General features: G+C 42.4%; 2 protein-coding genes across 2 annotated transcripts in view; both read right to left on the reverse strand.

The window, feature by feature from the left end:
* The window catches only part of ppp2r5eb (protein phosphatase 2, regulatory subunit B', epsilon isoform b), a 42,448-nt gene extending 35,392 nt beyond the window's left edge, over nt 1-7,056 (reverse strand). Inside the window, exon 1 of the mRNA XM_070919815.1 lies at nt 6,531-7,056. Within this exon, the coding sequence (XP_070775916.1) occupies nt 6,531-6,559 (29 nt within the window). The 5' untranslated portion in view covers nt 6,560-7,056. The remainder of the gene's footprint in view (nt 1-6,530) is intronic.
* A 1,861-nt stretch (nt 7,057-8,917) lies between these two features.
* Nucleotides 8,918-10,788, reverse strand: wdr89 (WD repeat domain 89). The gene is made up of 2 exons (XM_070921050.1): nt 10,720-10,788; nt 8,918-10,084 (listed from the first exon to the last, which is right to left on the reverse strand). Exon 2 carries the CDS (start codon nt 10,052-10,054, stop codon nt 8,918-8,920), a length of 1,137 nt encoding a protein of 378 aa, XP_070777151.1. The 5' UTR covers nt 10,055-10,084; nt 10,720-10,788.
* Between the last annotated feature and the right edge of the window lie 8,349 nt (nt 10,789-19,137).

Below are 19,137 nucleotides of genomic sequence, written 5' to 3' on the forward strand. Positions count from 1 at the left end.
AAAATGTTTAAATTAAAACATTTTCTGAGCACTTTAAGGACTTTAAACCCACGTTGGTTTTAAAGCTGAGGTTCAAAGTCCCTTCGAGACCTTGGAAACAATCTCACCACAGGGTTGATTCAGTAGCTGTTCTGGACCTTTCAATATTGCCTCTGTGGCTATTAGGGCGCTTCATGTTCATATGTAAGTGTTCCATCTACAAACTAACCTTGTTTTCGTGGTCCTCTGATTGGATAACAACTGTAGCATAATGTTAGTCCCTCAGCCTGATATATTGGACCGTTAAACTAACTAAACAATAGCGCAAAACCAGCAGTAAGCCAGACTGCGTGTGGAGGTTTTAATTTATATACACTTTTAAACATGGTAATGCTAGCATGTCTACATGCATACAGATATCAAGCTAACAGGCTAACATTTTGCATGACAGTGTCACATAATCACATTTACAAATGTCAACATGTTGGCATTGTCCTCAAAGTGCAGATTAGACTGAAGGGAATTCACAGATTCCCAGTCAAATCAATTTTTTTCGTGAAACTCTTGTAAGTCATCATCCCAGAGTTTTTCATCCTTTAGTTACTGGATTCCTCCGTATCTATCATTTTCTTCCCTATGCATCAATTTTGCGATTTCTGTAACTGTTTTTAAGACTTTCAAATTTTAGTAGTGTATCTTGGTAGTAGTGGATTGTATTTTTTTTTTTTTTTTTTTTGGTTTGTTGAAGACATGAAAGGATCGCTGCCTTCTTCAGTCCAAAAAAGTGTTGGGAACTCATGGGCAGATACTCTCCATTTTTGTTTTGCTGAAGGGAATTCAGTCGTTAGATTAAGGCCTAGATAGTGTTTGATATGTATAACTTTTGACCTGTTGATGGCGCAAAAGTCATTAGGATTTATCTGCTGGGGACCATGAATGTCTGGGCCAATAGTTGTTGAGAAGACTGACAGTACCATCCCCAAAGATACACCAATACATGACGTAAAACACTGGTATCAATATCAACCTTCAAAATCCATAAAACTCAACTGATTAAAGGTAACTGATCAATGGACTGAGGCTTCATTTACAGTTCAGTCATTTAACTGTCAATCTCTCCCAGACTTCCACATGAGTCACTGATGTCAGGAGAGGACAAAGACCCTGATCCCGTCCACACTAACTCAGCTGGATGACATGAAGGTCTAAGAGGAAATGAGTTCGAGCTTTAGCACAAATCCTTATGTAATAAGACGTGAATGAGACGCTGCAGGCCGTACTCTGCTCTGTCAAAGTCACACAGGCAGTCATACAGTATGTCCACCAAGCCTCCTACATAACAGTGGACAGAGTGGACAGAGAAGGAGAGGAGAGGCACCGGGACACACTCAGCCTTCAGTACACACACACACACACACACACACACACACACACACACACACACACACACACACACACACACACACACACACACACAATCCTGCTGCCTGAGTGAAAGCAGTGAAAGCCTTTTTACACAGCTGATCGTCCATCATCATATACAGTACTGCAGTTATAAAAGTGATTAATGATTGCAGAGTAGCATCACGTCCATCTGAGGTTACAGACCATCAGGGTGTTGATGCAACATGAGTGCAAGTGGAGGAAGATAATAATCAAGACTGACAACTGTGATTAACAAGCAACAGTTTCCAAGCGCCCCAACTTTCACAGAGCAAAGTCACACAGTGCTTCACAATAATAATAAAGTTAAAAAAGTCTGTTTTATATTAATATAAATTAAATATCTTAAGACAACATGTCACCATTAGGCCCCAGGAACTTGTGTTGGACATTCTATTCATATTTTCTGATATCGTAAATTATTAATTAATCAGAGGAATAATAATTGTTGGTTGAAGCCCTAAACATGTCTCAAAAATACAATCGAAGTTATGATTGCAAACATTTACTGTAACTAGAGCTCAGGGGATTCATTTTTTAAATTTACTACTACTACACCCTACAGACAGACTCACATGTGACAAAACCAATTACATGTAAATGACAAGAGAGTCATCTGCCAACACAGCTCACCGTCTTCTTTTCATAACCACACAGCTGTTAATGATCCAGCCGTATGAATGCCTTCTGTTGGGCATCAGCATCGTCACCAGGGTGGGAAAGTACCTCCAGCTGAACACTGATCTATTGGTGGCTGTTAGGTTTAACTACCAACCAGTCTGACAGGTAACTCGCCATTAATCTGAAAGTCCTGCTGTGTTCTAAAATCGGTGCTGGACGGTAAAAATAAAACTGTGGCTGAATACAAAGCACGATGGAGACTGTGCATGAAGAAACTTTGAAATGTTCTGTCCTATTTGACAGTTTTGCCTTTCAAACTTTGGCACAGGAGTATTCAAATGTCAAACAAAATGAGTCCCAACAGCATCTCAGCCTTATCACGAGCATCAGTGAAAACACAAATAAAAACTGCAAACTGACACCTCAACGCCTGCTTTTTTTTTCCTGTGCTGTTGAGCCTCACAAAGACCAGACAAAGCAGACCAGGGCCTCTGAAAATCACCTTCCCTCTGAGATTATCTCCGGCTAATGGCTTATAGTGGAACAGCTTTGACGTACACACTCTTTGACACCTTTGTGACCATCCTGTTTTATTCCTGTAAACAGCTAAATCCACCATTTCAGGAGCTGCGACGACGGAGAGGAGCAGGAGCTGCCATCAAACATCAAAAAAAGTTTCACTCACAGGCTAAAGATAAGGTCTTTCCTTATCTGAACTGAGCGTCTAAGAAGAGAGGGTGTGGCATAGAGGTGAAACAATCAGTCAATTGATTTTAACAATAGATTAATTGTTTCAATCATTTTTTGAGCAAAAACATCATCTATTCTCAGTTTACGGCTTCACAAATGTGGGGATTTGCTGCTTTTCTCTTTTACATCTCATAGTAAACTGAACATCTTCCGGTTTTGGACGGTTGGTCAGACATAACCAGACATCTGAAGGGCAATTATAATTAAAATTACATTTTATAGACTATATATAGTATTATAGACTATATAGATTTAACAGGATAATTATCAGCAGATTAACTGATAATGAAATCATTGTTGGTTGCAGCTCTAGAGTCATATGCCTTACAGATTGTAAAATGCTTTGAATTAGTGATTTGGGGCTACAGAAATAAAACTTACTACTTTTAACTAAGCAAGCTGTTTTTGAAATACTACTCTCTCTCTCTCTCACACACACACACACACCTCCTAATGCAACCTTCAATCCCTGCAAGGATGACTTAATACAGCCAGTCAGCTTCATTTAGCTCTGATCAAACAAACTGTGTCTGCTGCATTTTAGGATGCATCTGTGGAGTTGTACATCTCAATAAGCAGTGAGGAAAACATTCATCATCACTTTCTGACCGCTGCCTCACCAGCGGCAACGATGACTATTCAAAGACCTGTCAGTGCTTTTATGCTTTCGCCACCTGCTGAATGCCACCAGTGGAAAACCTACAATCACTCTCAGTATAAACCTTCAAAATGTACAAGCTGAGTTAGTCCAGCTCCACTTACCTGTGCAAAGGGGCACTAGAATCCCCATGTACAACCATCAGTCCCTCACTGTCTATCTGTCTCTCTCTCTCCGACTAGCCGCCTAATGGCGAAAACACTCCAGTGCCACCACAACACACGAGGGAGAGCGAGAGTACGGCGGCTGGTCAGGCGTATGGCACCCAAGCACCAAAGCCATTCCCCTCCCATGCCTCTTACATAAGAGACCAGATGACATCCAAACAGGCTCGGGGAGGGTGGGATTAAAGAACAAGGAGGAAGGACGGAGGAGGGGGCTCAGCGAACAACAGGGAGAGCAACAGAAAGGGAGGAAGAGGCGAGCGGGAGGGAGGGAGGGAGCTGCTGTTGAACAGGAAGTCAACAAATAGGCAACGGCAAGGCAGAGCGAAAGGAGCTGAAGTGAGAGAACAAAATGCACACAAACACGTACAGGAACACACACATGGGAGATAAAAAGGAGGCTGGCAGCAGGAAACTCAAGGATCTCGCCTCTGGTCCAAAGTTCAAATTCAAACCCACAAGAGCTGCAAAAATCAAACATTGCAAGATTTTTGACTCAATTTTGGGTATAAATATTAGTTACTTTACTGCAATACTTCATCTAAACTCATGTGTGACTTCTAGGGAAACAAATTTAACGTGAAAATGAAGAACAAGCTGGTCGAGGCATTCACTCCTGATTTCGCTAGAACAGCGTCATCAAGTCTGAAAATATCAAAATGAAGCCTTTAAGTCCAGAAAGACAATATTTAAGCTAGAGCACGACATTCATGCAAACATATAGTCTCATATCATGACGGATATTATTATCTACTGCTGAGACACTTTGAGGACTCTAAATAGTAATACTGGGATGCAATTAAGGATTATTTTACTTATTGATTAACTAGTTTACTTACGAGTTCCAAGAGCTCTTTGTGACGCCTTTAAATGTCTTGTTTTGTCCAACCAACAGTTCAAAAGCCGAAAACATTTAGTTTGCTATTATACCACCAAGAAAACCAGCAAATATTAATATTTGAAAAGCTAGAACAGGCGAGTTTCTGAAAATGACTTAATGATAATTTGATTATTAAAATTGTTGCAGAGTATTTTTTGACAATCGACTGATCGTCTCAGCTCTGTAAACTGTGTATACACTCAGCTGTCAAAATATCTGTGTTTTCATCCTGATGTTTGCATTTACAAAGCGGCGCTACAAAGCATCATTCATGACGAACACAGGAAAAGAAATGTACTTAAAAACAATTAATTAAGTTTAAGACAAAAAACTCCCTTCAGCCATTACAGACTCCGGGAGGCAGAACCAGTCGAGTTTCATGCCTATCACAACAACAAATGTATGCAAATCAAAGCGGACAGGTTATTTTACACATCACTTTCCTAGTTACTAATAAATGAATAAGTAATCCCAGCACTAATTATATCAGTGTGAATCCCAGATCTTCTATTTCAAATCCTTCCACTACTCACTTCTTCAGAAAGTCTCTTGTTGCCATTATTGAGTGAATGCTGCAATCTGACAGCACGTCTAATTGGTGTGACTCAGTCATGGGATAATTACGCTGTTCACACAGTCAAGAACAAATGAAGTCAGCAACTTTCAAACACACACAGAACCATAGAGAGCTGATAAGAAGGAGGCAGTAACTACACCAGTGTCCTCATAAACACAGGAGACTTTGGATGTTAAGCTATCTCAGCCATGGCTGGACCTGCCCTCAACATGATGTGACATTCAAAAACCTTGAAGATGAGTCTGTGTGACAGAACCAAAACTAGGAGTACGCCTTCACAAAAACACACACAATGGCACTGCAAATACCATCACATGTAATGCATAACACCACACCTGGCCTCTGGCATGCCGCTGTCACTCACACATGACTGGCAGGGCAGAGAGCCAGGTGGAAATAAAAGTAAAAGTTTGAGCTGACAGAGGAAGCTTGTTTTTCTCTCTCTACAACATGTGCACTCCATCAGCCGTCATCTTTATCTTTCTGCATCTATCACTCATCTCCACCTCTCATCATCCATGTCACTACAGTGTCATTAATGGTGATGATCCCTCTCTGACTGGTGTATAGACACTACACAAGATGTTGGCGATACAAGAAAACATGACAGACCTGAGGCATATTTAGAGTACGGAGTTGGTCAGACACGGTATCTTAGTGCAAAGCCAGTCAAAGTTCATATCGGATTATCACCACACATTTGACAGTTGGCTTCACTTGACAGGAAAGCTAAACTTGTCTCAGACCAGATTCACAGGGCTTTTTCAAACCATGAGGATTAAACATCAGCATTTACTTTGAAGCAAACCTGCCCATGACCGAATGCTTTCCTGACATCAGCTCTGCCTGGAAAGATCAGTCACTAAGCCACTACCTAAGCCAAATAACACAATAAAGATTATATCCATTTACAGTGTAATTTCATGTTACATATTTACTGACATCAGCCAGAGCAGCAAAGTAGGCCATCAACTGCATAAGGTCAAAAATCAAGCCGTTTAGGAGAGCTGGCGTTAGCTTGGCCATGTTGGGCCTGGCAGCAGCAAGCAGCATAATATTCAAAACTTGACAGCGCGATAACCTCACTAACGTTAGCTAGCTAGCAACGACAATGTTAGCTTCCCGATTAACCGTTACAAAGCATCTGATTTTAAGGCATGCCGTTAGCTAGTTGTCTCCCCAGAGTACAAAAAACACTTCAAAATTATTAACATGGAGGCAATCCAGCCGTTCATCAAAGCTGCAAAGCTTTGTTTCAAAAACGGCATTTTAGGTAGCTAGCTAACGTTAATGCTACGGCTACCGCGGGTTAGCTCAAGTTGAAAATGTAGCCTTAGCTCATTAGCCGCCACCAGCTAGCTTTCAGTGCATCTTGCAAAGGAAACACAAGAAACTGATATGAAAACATTGAAATATATCAAATCTAAATTCACATGTGTGCTAATAAAATAACGTTACCTGGGCGGGCTTGGCCGATCACCCATCATCCCAGATGTAAATACAGGGGCAGTGCTAATGCTGCTACCGTTAGCTAGCGCCCAAAGACTGACAGACCGACTGGGTTGGGAAACACACACCGTCCCGAGTCCCGACCCGAGCCCGACAAGCTGCAGCCGACCGAGTGGCTGTTACCCCTCCAATCGTAGTACTTTACCTTGATCCTTTGCGGTTCGCAACGGAGACGGCGGCGAGGAGTTATCCTATGTTTGGAAATCTATCGGGCTAACTGTTAGGCTACCTCCAGCTCGGTGCAGCCTTTCCAAAGCAGCGGCGGAACGGCAGGAAAATTTGGCCTGAAACAGCCAAACCCACGAGTACCTTTTTCCTTCCAACGGAATAATCCTCAAACTCCCATCAATAACAAAATACGGCTATATAAAACGATTAGGTTAACGCAATTACATTCCTGTTACTGATTCAATTGCTTGTCTTCCCCAAACCCCTGAATTTTGGTATTTTCCTAAGCTCGTTTATGATTCGGGGATGTTTCTTTTCACCCTATTGTCAACACTGCTGGGTTGAGACCATGGCACACATAACAGAAACGCACCGCAGCGTGCTTGACGGGTTAAGATCGACGTACGACGGCGATTGGCTGCCGGGAGCGGTGTCGGGCGTTGTGGTTGGACAGCAGGCGATGTCAATCACCGCAGAGGGAAATGAGGCTCTGAATCCGTCGGTTAGGTGGAGGAGAAGGGACAAGGAAAGAGATCGGGGCAGAAAGCAAAGTGCCGTTTGTGTGTGCGCGGAGTCTCCAGCACACAGCGTGCTGGAATGAGGCTAAACCTGTCCGAGGCCCAGCCCTTCGCCTCCACACTCTGTACCCGCACTTTGACGGCCGATTTGACCCAGCGTTACTCCACATTTACTGAGCTGCAGCCCGCTTCAGCGCGGCGTGAAGGAAGAGTGGATTTCCATTCAAGCCCCGAGATGAGAGAGGGATATGTTGGCAGAAAGAGAGTTACATAACTATAATATATAGGTCTGCTATGAATATAGCTAATGCTAGAGCACGTCCACGGGCGCACATTTAGGGGGGGGGGGGCAACGTGTTCCCTCCACCCGCTCAGTTGTGTCTGTCTGCAATGTCTCTGTTTAAAATAAGAGCTTTTTCTGATCGTTTGTAGAAAATGTAATGAATGCGGAAAAGTTAAAACCTTGTATGCTGTACCTGAATACTTACTGTGGAGGCAATGTGGCCTCTGTGTTACATGATTGTATATTATACATTTGGATTATTATTACTGATGCATTAACATGTAACTATGTTAATATAACTGGCTTTTTATTTTACCCATTTTATATACTGTTGGGTGGTTTAACTTACTCTAAAAAAAGTACAATATTTCTCTCTGACACGTTCTGAAGTACAAGCACAAAGTACCATAAAACTATTCAACTTATGTACAAGTACCTCAGAGTTGTACACAATATTGTGTTACTACTTTTTAAAAACATTTTATCTACCACCACTTTTAATTGTTAGTAAAATATTGGATATTTGTTTCAAAAAATGCCTCTTCTCTAGAGGTCATCTCCTGTAAAGTAAGTTCTTCTATTCATCTGCATTTAATAACTTAATGACTCAGCTGCCTCATCCTCATGTAGATACTTATACTTAGATCCCATACAAAGATCGCTGAATCACCAAAAAGAATTGCTGTGAATCTTTAATGTGAATGAGATTTTGCTTCAACAGCCTCCATCACTGCAGTCACACACAGTCACACACACTTGCACTGCCAATCATGTCATTCCACTCTTTGCCATTTGAGAGCAACAGCGTCTCTCCTGCTGTACAAATCTGTTTTAAAGGAGAAATATTACAACAAATTTGGTAAAAATCTTAATTTGAAAAAGGAAATATCAGAAACCTCAGCTGTGTGCCAATTTCATATTAAGTACACAGTATGTACAATTCATTAAAATTCACAGTATCTTGTTATAACAGTACTTCAGTTGTTTGTTCTAACAGGAAAGTATGCAAGACGTGTACCAACGACCACTGCCAAATAAACTTAAGAGAAAACTAAATCATAAACTTTTGTGAGATCTTCCCGAGCTGCCCTGTGCAGTTGTTCTGGTTCGTGTGTGTTCAACTGCAGGAAAACAAATATCACCAACAGCTCAAAAATCAAAGGGATTCAGTCTGTGTACTGACATCTTTGAGTATACATACGTCTTCTCTTAGAACTGGTATGTAGTATGGGATTGAGACACAGGGCTGATTCAATAAGTGGGAGACCCCATTTCCACCGTGTATAAACATTCGATCTGTATCTTGAAGCAGCGAGCGGCCACCAGAGTCAGTATGATTCAGTATTTTGACATTTTCGTTCAGTGCCTCATGCTGCCTTCTTTTCTCTCTGGTAGCCGTGTTTTTTATGCGGCCTGGATTTAAGTCTCAAAGCTGATTTGCTCTTCATGGACTCCCTTTTCCCCGTCGTGAGCTCCTCCCCTCCCGGTTTCCATAGCAACAGCTGAGCGTCCTCTCCCCCAGTGACCAGAGCCCCCCCCGCTGCGTCCCATAGGAAGCAGCGCACCGTGGAGGCGTGGCCGCCCTCCAGGCTCCTCAGCAGACGAAGCCCCCCGTCGTCACACTCCATCAGGTGGAGATCCCCGCTGTTCTTCCCTCCGACCACCAGCAGCTTCCTGGCCTCCTCCAGCCACGTCCCCCCCACCAGGTAGTCCACGCCTCCCCCATCAGCCAGCAGAGTCAGGCTGCGAGCGTCAGAGGTGCTGAAAATGGTGAGAGGCTCTTCTGTGTCCAGCTGACCCAGATCCCACAGGTGTAGCCCCTCGTCGTGGCTCAGGCACAGCAGCTGGGTGTAGTCTGCTCCGGACCAACAGACTGAGCCGGCAGACGAGTCGCTGTTACAGGTGGCCAGCAGCGCCTCCTCCTCCGCCCCCCGGCTCAGGTCAAAAACATTAACAAGGCCGTCAGTGGAGCTGGACGCCAGGCGGTCTTTCTCTCGAGGGTGGAAACGCACCTGTGTGATGTCATCACTGTGCGACTCAGAATACACCCCGAGGAGCCCAACACCTGGTTTCCTGACGTCCCAGAAAACCAGGAAGCTGTCTTCATCGTTTACCTGCTCGGTGCCAGCACACAGGAGCGTGTCGCTGCAGCTCAAGTCGAAGCTACAGTAGCTGTGTGAGGGCTCGCTCTTAAACATCTGGGCTGCCTCTGTCCCAGGGCGGCGGACGTCCCACCCCCGGACCGTCCCATCCGCAGAACCAGAGTACAGGAAGTCAGGGGAGGTGTGCGGGAAAACGACCCCACAAAGCGGCCCGCTGTGGCCCCGATACTCTCCCACCAGGTTCAGAGTGTCCTTGTTGTGAAGGTGGACGGTGAAGTTGGAGCAGGACACGGCCAGCAGGCCGCTCGGCTGCAGGGCGACGTCCAGCAGGTAGGTGGGTTCCTCTGGGCGACAACGCAGAGCGATGGACAGACCTTTGAGCTTCTCCTCCAAACCCTCCATAGCAGCTGAGCGTGGCGGTATTCAACCACACTGAACAGGAAGAAATGATATCAATTTAAAGTTGCCTTTCAGAAGCCAAAAGGCTTCTTGTTACATGTAGTGCATTCAATCACCCTGAAAAACACAAAATATGTGCAACGTTACAGCAACAACTGGTTAAAATCTCTTCTCCTGCAAGACTTTATTCAAATTTCTGCTCCTATAATATTTCCTTGCTAATTGGCCAAGTTTATGTTCACATTAGCCATTCCTTTTGATGTTTTAGGAATCATTATAAACCATTTTAAATTCGGCATACAGTCAGTAAAACAATGAATGATAATTCAGTTAAGTAAGTAATATTTACCACTACTTAGTTCGTTATTCCCACCGTCTTCTTCCACATAAATGTATTGCAATATGAGAATTTATTACAATAATCGTTTGGTTGATGGGACCTATGACGAATTAGGAACAGCAGCATACCAATTTGTAAAGGTTATTTGTGGTAATCAATGTGATATTTATGTTTGCCATTAAACGAAGAAACAAAAAATATACAAGTTTTTAAATGCAGTTTGGTGTTGGCTTTCTTCGCCTTTGAGAGATTCGAGCAGAAATCAGTCATTGTGCTTGTGTGTTATGTGTGCTTATTGAGGTGTTATGTGTTGTCATTTTTAACCTACCTGCTTGCTAGAAATGTCCACAAACTACGGAAAAACAACCGTTAACTTTATAAACTACTTGGACTCGTCTGACGCCATTTTGGACAAAACACCGCAATAATATCTTGAATATTTGAACATTACCGTTTATCAAATAACTGGTAAAAAGCACCGACAATGTCATCACACCACTTGCTCTCAGAACACGCATGGAAGAGACACTCTGTGTCACAATATTTACAGCCGGGTCGGAACCTTCCCTCAATACTTGGTTCCGCTGTCGTTGGAGGCGGGGACAGGTGTGAGTCCTCAGCCGTCCAGCAGGTGGGGGCAGCAGCGTGCAGTTCTCTGAGGAAATGAGGCTTTAAAGTTGTTTCCAGCTGACCCAAATCTGAAGTGGCCCAGTTCAGTCAAACAGAAACACAGTCAATAAAAGCTCAGTCATAACCTGCAGAGGTTCTACTGTCATCTCCTCCTTTACAGAGGACGCTGGCTTAAAACAAATGAAGGTGGGATTCTCGGGGCTGACACTGAGCTGCTGAGGCCACTGCCATAAACTCAGAGACAGACGAAAAGGACTTTATTATATAGTTATATAGGAATTTATGCAGGCTAAATAAACCATTTGTGTCTTTTTGCTTGTGTCATATCCTTTCTACATTTGGACACCTTACACATGAAGACAGGTGAGATTCAGCTCTTTCTAATGAGAACATTATGCTAAAATATGCATCAAACATTAACCAGCTCAAGCACAAGGCCCCGAGAAGGACGGTTCGTAGGGTGAGGGGGTCATACACGCAGACCGTATTTACTGCAAAAATATTTACAATTTACAGCAAAACGAAACCAAAGACACTGAGGAGATTAAAACAGAAACAAAATATATTTAAGTGTCCCGTCCGTCTGGGCCTCAGTGGCCTCAGTGGCAGCAGGTGTCTTCAGTCCAGACTGTGTCATTTCCAATAAAACATTCACAGAAGTTTAACCACAGTCCTGTGTGCTTTCACTTCTGTTGACGCGCCACTGGGCAGAGGAAGAGGAGGAAGAAGAAGAAGAAGAAACAAAGAGAAATGTCTTTAATGTTCGGGCCAGCAGCTGCAGTCTGTCTCCTGTGCTGCAGTCGGCCAGCGTTGGCAGAGTGAAGTGGAAAACTGGTCGTCCTGTGACACACCACATCACCACATCACCATCTGTGGATGAAGAGCAGCTCTGCAGCAGCAGAAACAACAACGCTGAAGAGAAGTCATTAAAAACCTTGTGGACCAATTCAAACATGAGGAGCCACATGAGCTCTGTCACACGTTAGAGGAGGTTACCCACATTTTATTCAGGCCCAAAGGAGAAGTTTCTAATGTCGCCCAAACACTGTAAATAACCAGCCCGAGGAGCTCAGCATGGGTAGACAAAATAACACGAACACTTAGACTTTGACGTCACTTCTGAAAGTCTGTTTCATGTCTTCATGATGTTTTCCAGACTGTTTCTTTTGACGTCCAAAGTAATTTCAGTTTTTCTGGTCGATGCAGCTGCAGTTCGGTCACAGATGGTTTAGAGGTCTGTTAGTTCTCAGAATCAGAATCAGAGTCAGAAATACTTTATTGATCCCCAGGGCGAAATTAGACAGAAGCCTCAAAGAAACTCTGGCTCAAGCTAACCTGTTAGCTGGAATATACAATAGCTAAGTACGTGAGTCAGGAATCATTCATGAGCAAAACCCAAACATGTCTCGAGGCCCCGGCTTGAGCGTCACTGTGGCTCAGCATCAGCAACAGACAGCAGACATATTGATACAGTAATCAGGACGGTCGTTAGCACGCTAACAGCAGTTAGCAACTCAAAATGTATAGAAATTGCAGGATGTAACACTCAGCCAGCTAACATGTATTATTATCAGCTATGTTGCTTTTAGCTACCGAATACAAACTAAGGTTTGGGCCTTTGTTAGCTATAGCTAACTTAGCTACTGTCTCTCACAGAAGAATAATAATAGTAATAATTATCATTTAATTAGTTTAATTCCAATTAATTAATTTGTCCTTCAAGAGCCGCATAGTTTGGTATAAATAAGAATTAATAATGTATGAATAGAACTCCATATCATGATCTCAGCTGTGCTTTATTTAGTACTAATAAGCAAATGTTAGCATGCTAACAGGCTAAACTAAGATGGTAAACATTGTACCTGCACGTTGACCCACGTTAGTTCACCCTCACAGAGAAGCTGGTGGGACTTTTACTTTGCATATTTTTACATTTTTGTTCAAGTTTCCAAATGTGGAATAAGTGGCAAAAAATATATCCTGTCAAGTAAGTTCCTACCATGAACATGAATACATGGCATACATTTGGTGTCAGCGACATATTATCTATGTAGTAATGAGGTTAAGAACAACAAACAAACAGCAGCAGGTACATTATTTTATCAGCTTTTTTATTTCAGTTAATTTCACACAAACAATCAGACAGAAATAGAGCCTCATTTTGAATCAAATCCAACGATAAAATCTGCAGATATAAAAAAATACTGTGAAACTGCATAAAAAGTCCTGTGATGTTCACGTGCGTCAGATCAGGACCGAACAACTGAAAGTGGTCTTATGATGAAAACAGGGAAATATTAAGAGTTTCATTCCAAAAGACTGACAGTGACAGAAAACTTAATGGTAACACTTCATGTGATCGTGAGTGTTTTAAACAATTAATCAACTAAGAACTTGTTTTCCTGAAATGGATCTGCTGCATTTTGGATTGAAACTCTTCACTTTAACCAAACAGGTGAATCACTGGGGGATTTATGTGGTTTTGAACAGACGAAACTCAGTGACTCATTTTTGTCACGTCAACAGTCAGTGAATGTAAATATGACCACAAGGTACTTTTAAATTTATTGACATAAATGTGTCAACTACTGACTCGCATGTTGCTAATTTGAGTGAAGGCAGTAATTAACAAATACAACCTTGAAACAAAACTTCATTATCAACCAGGAAACACTCGAGTCATTTTTCCTCCCTGCAGGGAAACAAACATTAATGCAGCGACAAAGTGCAAAAGGCAACGCGACAGGACAGAACGAAAAGAGTAAAAACAAAGTCAGGACCAGAGTTTTCACACGGAAGATAAAATCTTCATCTTCCTGAACAACAATCAAGGCACTAAAGGGAAGCGTGGAGCAGACTCCAGCTAACTGAGCTATAGCTACGCAGTTCAACCACTTTATATTTGGTCAAAGTCAGAACGTTTCATATAAAAACTCTTTGAGATCCACAAGGTAAAAAAGAAACAAGCACGTGTTCACGTTGTTCAGAGCTGAGCCGGGGCCCTCGGCGGCCTCCAGGGGCCCTCGGCCTCCAGGGGCCCTCAGCGGCCTCCAGGGGCCCCAGAGGAGCTGAAGATGTTCAGTCTTTTAAAATGATTTATGATTTATTTACTCATAAACTCCCTGATTTTGTTTGATTTTGTTGAGAAAACATTTGGGCAGAAAGGCAACTGCAAAGTTTTGAGATTCTATTAGATGGATTGTAAATACAAATACAATTAATATTAATAATCCTTTAATAATCACATGACATTATGGGATTATAACAAATACCACATTTTGGTATTACAACAAACTAAATTTGAGATCCTACCACATCACAAAACATTTGGATAATGACAAATCAAATTTAGGAAAAATATGGTGATTTTATTAAACAACCAAATTTTGGATCATAATAAATCCCAAAATTTGAAAAGATTATTACCAGCAAAATTTGGGAACACCACATTTTTGGGAATTTTACATATACGCGCTTCACCAAATCCATTTCAAAGGGCACTGTAAATTACAGTGTGTTACATCATATTTTACAGTTGCACATTTTTGCCTTTTTAGTTTCTTTTTTTTTTGCCATTTGTCAAATTTGGCTTTTTGTAATAAATTCTAATCACAAGTTTTTTGTGACATAAAACTGAACAAACAAACTCAAATCCATCTCAGGTCCTCTGAAACACCTTTGTCCGGCTTTAGCTCAAGTTACCACAGATAAAATAAAATCTTCCATTAACCCCAACACACACACACACACACACACACACACACACACACACACACACACGTTAACACACTGGTGAGCTTGAATATGGGTGGTGGTGGTCTCACAGTGGAAACACAATTATCCTCCTCATCAATGATGGATGTAATTTCCAGGATGGTGTGTTTACATGCTCACAGCTCGACTTCACGTGGCCTCGCTGACTGCGTGTGACAGTCGTTACTCTTCATGTCTATCACGAGATGTTAAAGGCTGTTTCCTTTGTGACTCAGAGAAGATGTGTAGATCTAACAGTGAAACTACAGATTTTACAACCAAACTGTCTGGAGATGACCGTGTTCTCCATACTTTAACCTTTGTATCAGCTGATGGAAAAGTATGTTATTGAAGCACTCTATTGAAATCTATTGGAACAGGAGACATTGGAGACTGTCCACCACAGGATTAACAGAAGTTGTGTTTTGTTGATGAATCAAAAACAAAAAGCAAACGGGGACAAACTTCCTGTTTCACTGGTACACAGAGGAAACCACATTCAGACATAAAACAGAAATATGTTGGAGCACGAGGCCACGGGAAGCGAGACGAGCCGGGCGGCAGCCTGACAAACGCTCAGGTGAAGCTGGTCAGTTTGTGTCTCACGACATGTGAGAAGGTTCAGAACTGCTGTTCAGACACGATGAGCTCTGGATCTGCAGCTTGACTTTCTAACCAATTATACAAATTAAATCTTTTTGTCTTAGCAATATAAATTATATGAAGCAATAATAATCAACTAGAAAATGAATCATCACTGTCAGTGGAAGAAGTATAACAATCTTTTACTTAAAAGAAGAAATATGTAAAACTAGTTAGTCAACAGTTGCCACTGTAATTTAAATATGGAAAACAAAATATGTGCCTTAAATAGTTTCATCTATTTACCACAATGGCTTCAAATTCCTTTGAAGTATTTTTCGTATTTCACCGACTAAATCGATGTTTAATAGCAGAAAGTAAAATAAGATGTGATGTTTGTATTCGACAGATTTAAGCGAAATTGTGAAACTTCTGAAGTTCTGAAGTCTGCTTTAATTTCAATTCAGTTTCCACAGATTAACATTTAGGACCAGCACCCTCTCTGCCTGGCTCCAGGGGGGAAACAGTGCATTCTGGGAACAGTGCATTCATATTAGGACAGTACCGTACACAACAACATCATCGTCATCATCATCATCATCATCATCATACAGGTCAGCTTCCTTCCTGCTGAACCTGCTGCCCTCACTGAAGCAAATTAAGACTCGTGAAAAGTTTGGTTTCCTCTGGACTTTGTTGGTCTTCAGTTCGGAGGTGAAAGGTCACCAGCAGAGGGCAGCAGCACCTGAACGCTGCCTAGAAAAGTGCCCTCAAGCAAGGCACTTCACCCCCGCCCGCTGCAGTGGACAAACACCTGGGGGAATGTGTGAATGAAACATCAGGCCTCATTATCGCCTCGAGGAGAAAGATTCAGTACGAAGTGAAACGTTCGAGACAGAAGAACATCACTCATGTTTCTGAATAACATTCTGGTGAAGGTCGGCTCTCAGAGACGCTCGGTGATCTTCAGTTACACCTGTCTGACTTCATCCACCAGTTCATGTAACAGGTGGACTGACAGGAGTGAAAGACAAAGTCCACTTACTGTTTCCAGTCAACAAAAGACTAATCCCAAAGACGTGTTTCAGATATCTAAAGTTCAATCTTGGAAAAAACAAACCACAAAGTCCACTCAGCAGCTGTTCTGGAGCTTTCTATCAAAACATACAATCTCTCTCAAAAAGATCCACAAGAGCCAATAAATGGTTCTCGTGTTTGAGTTTAGAAACGGGGTCACCAGCAGAGAGTTCTGACAAATGCATATCTTTAGAACCAAACTTAGGGGATCCTGAACTTTTGAAATCTCAAGTATCAACATTGGGTCGGGCTACACTTTCAGCCACATCTCATGGTCTTCATCAGTCGGCACACGAAGCAAAAAGCTCAGAAAAGCTTTGTTGAGATAGTTTCTGTCACAGTTTTTACGTTAAGAACGTTTCAACTAAAAACATGGAAGACTGACGTCGTGGGTCACGAACCGATCACCGAGTCTCTGAGGAAATCTTTCGAAAACAGACAAAAACTGCTGCTGCGGTAAAACACACAACTAACGATGACGGCGGTCACATGGTCCTTGAACCCGACAGGACGTCCTGTTTGATTTCAAGAACACACGAGTGTCCACATATAGAACATTTCTTCATTCCAGAGGAGCCTGTAATTTGCTGAAATGTTCTTGCAGCAGCAGCAGCAGTGTTGTCATGTCGATCCACTGGAGGAGAACCAGAGGAGACCCTGTGATCCACTGGAGGAGAACCAGAGGAGACCCTGTGATCCACTGGAGGAGAACCAGAGGAGACCCTGGTCTCTTCTTGACAAAATGTAAAGCAGGCACAGGGGAAATAATTCTCAGTAAAGTTCAGATTGGTCCAGTCCTACAGGCATCAGGTTCAGGGGGTTCAAGTTTATTCATTACTGTGACTCGGCTGCAGAGTGGGAGGCCGACAGGAGGAAAGACAGAGGAGTCAAAGTCCACGAGGACGAGAGGAGTCTGTTGTCTTATCAGACAAACTCCTGCTTTATCTCTTTATTTACGAACTGTTTCATGGGAAAAACCTGCAGACAAGTGAAACAACTTCCTGCTGAGACCAAGTTTATAAAACGTATTGATGAATTCAGTCCTCACGCTCTGTCTGGTTATTGTGGCAGCTGATCTGCTTTTATAGGACTTGTTTCTTAACAATAAAATATTTAACTGAATTATAAAAAGACGAAAGAATAAAGTTGAAATGTTTTCTGAGAAAGGTAAAAAGTCTAAGAGTATTTATCGAATACTGCAGTAGGAATATTTGGAGAAAACAGTCGTGATTTTATGAGAATATGATTTTATGACACGTAAAAGCTGACCGACTGTTTTCACCTATTTACAGTTATAATATATTATATTACCCTTTTCTCATAAAATCACAACCTTTTCTAAATATTTCCACTTCATTCTAAAATCCGTCTGGTTTATCTCCCGTGAGAAAGCTACAAAACTATGTTGTATAAAATATATTTTTTTGCCTGAGCTGTATCGTCGTCCTCCCCCGTCTCTCCCCACGTCTTCCCTCCTGAGTGCAGCGTTATCTCCGCCACCGCCCCCCCCCCCCGACACAAGCAGATGAAACTCTCCTCTGAACAGGAAGTGGATGCGTGCCATCGACAGCATCTCTAACAGGAAGTCAGTTTACAGTGTTAAAAGAAAAAGCTGAGCCAAGCGGGCAGATTCCTGCCATCCTGACAACCTTATAGATTAAGATAACTATTAAAAAACCTCTCTGTACATTTCCCGAACAAAGTGACGCTTCTTTCCTTCCTTCCTTCCTGTTCATACAGTATGTGCCCGGTCATTGCTTCTTCGCAGGGAAAGCAATCAGTCTCAGAGCATCTCAGAGGACAGACGACAGAAACAGAGAGCAGAGCAGACAGAGTGGGAAGAGCCCTTTAAGAACACTGTACACGGTCAAACTGAGTCTGACTTCTGACACTATGACACTACTATTTCAGTCAGACCGCTAACAAAGTTCAAGACCTTTAAACCACAGGGGCGCCCACTCCACAGGGGTGCTACTAGGATCTTATTGCTTTGAGAGGTGAGACAGACGAGACGAAGATCAAACATTAATATTAAGAAGCTTCCTGACAAAGAACCACGCAAAGTTTGAACACCGAACTTCAGCTGGAACAAGCAGTCGATGAATCAAAAGGTGGATCAACACAAAGTCTGTCTGCAACTATCGATTCATTGTCAAGAAACTCCTTTTAACTTTTCCATCATTGTAGCTGAACATATCTTTGGGACTAAACAAGACACCACACACTGGTTTTAAACAGCTGCTAAACCACCTCTAAACGTTTCCTTTCGATGCTGGAAAATGTTCAGTCTTTTATAAACAGACCTGTGTGGTTCTTTGTCCGGACTCTTAATAATAACAGCAATTATAAAATGTAAATGCTACATGACACAGGTCATGTATCAGTAGCGCTCAGTGGCATGTTCAGTCTTTCAGAGGCCACAGGTCTCTAACATGAATGAAGCTGGTACAGGAGGAGTGGAGGTCTGGCTCTGACACTGGATCCCAGGATCAAGAGCAGAGACTTCACTCGCCACAGGTAGAACTCATAACAGTAGAGGCCAAATTTAGCAGGTTTCCCGACCTTCAGGACGCAGTCAGGAAAGCTGTTAGAAGCTGCCGGTTCATCCTTCCTGAACCCAACCTGAGGCAACGATGGGGGAAACTGGAAAACTGATAACATGTCAGCGTTTATGCTTTAATTCACCTTAGTCCCAACTCAGACT

This window comes from Enoplosus armatus, chromosome 15 (assembly GCF_043641665.1).
Source record: "Enoplosus armatus isolate fEnoArm2 chromosome 15, fEnoArm2.hap1, whole genome shotgun sequence".
NCBI lineage: Eukaryota > Metazoa > Chordata > Actinopteri > Centrarchiformes > Enoplosidae > Enoplosus > Enoplosus armatus.

What these genes read in the sequence shown, in the direction of transcription:
- wdr89 (XM_070921050.1), bottom strand. Translation starts at nt 10,054, where the DNA reads ATGGAGGGTTTGGAGGAGAAGCTCAAAGGTCTGTCCATCGCTCTGCGT.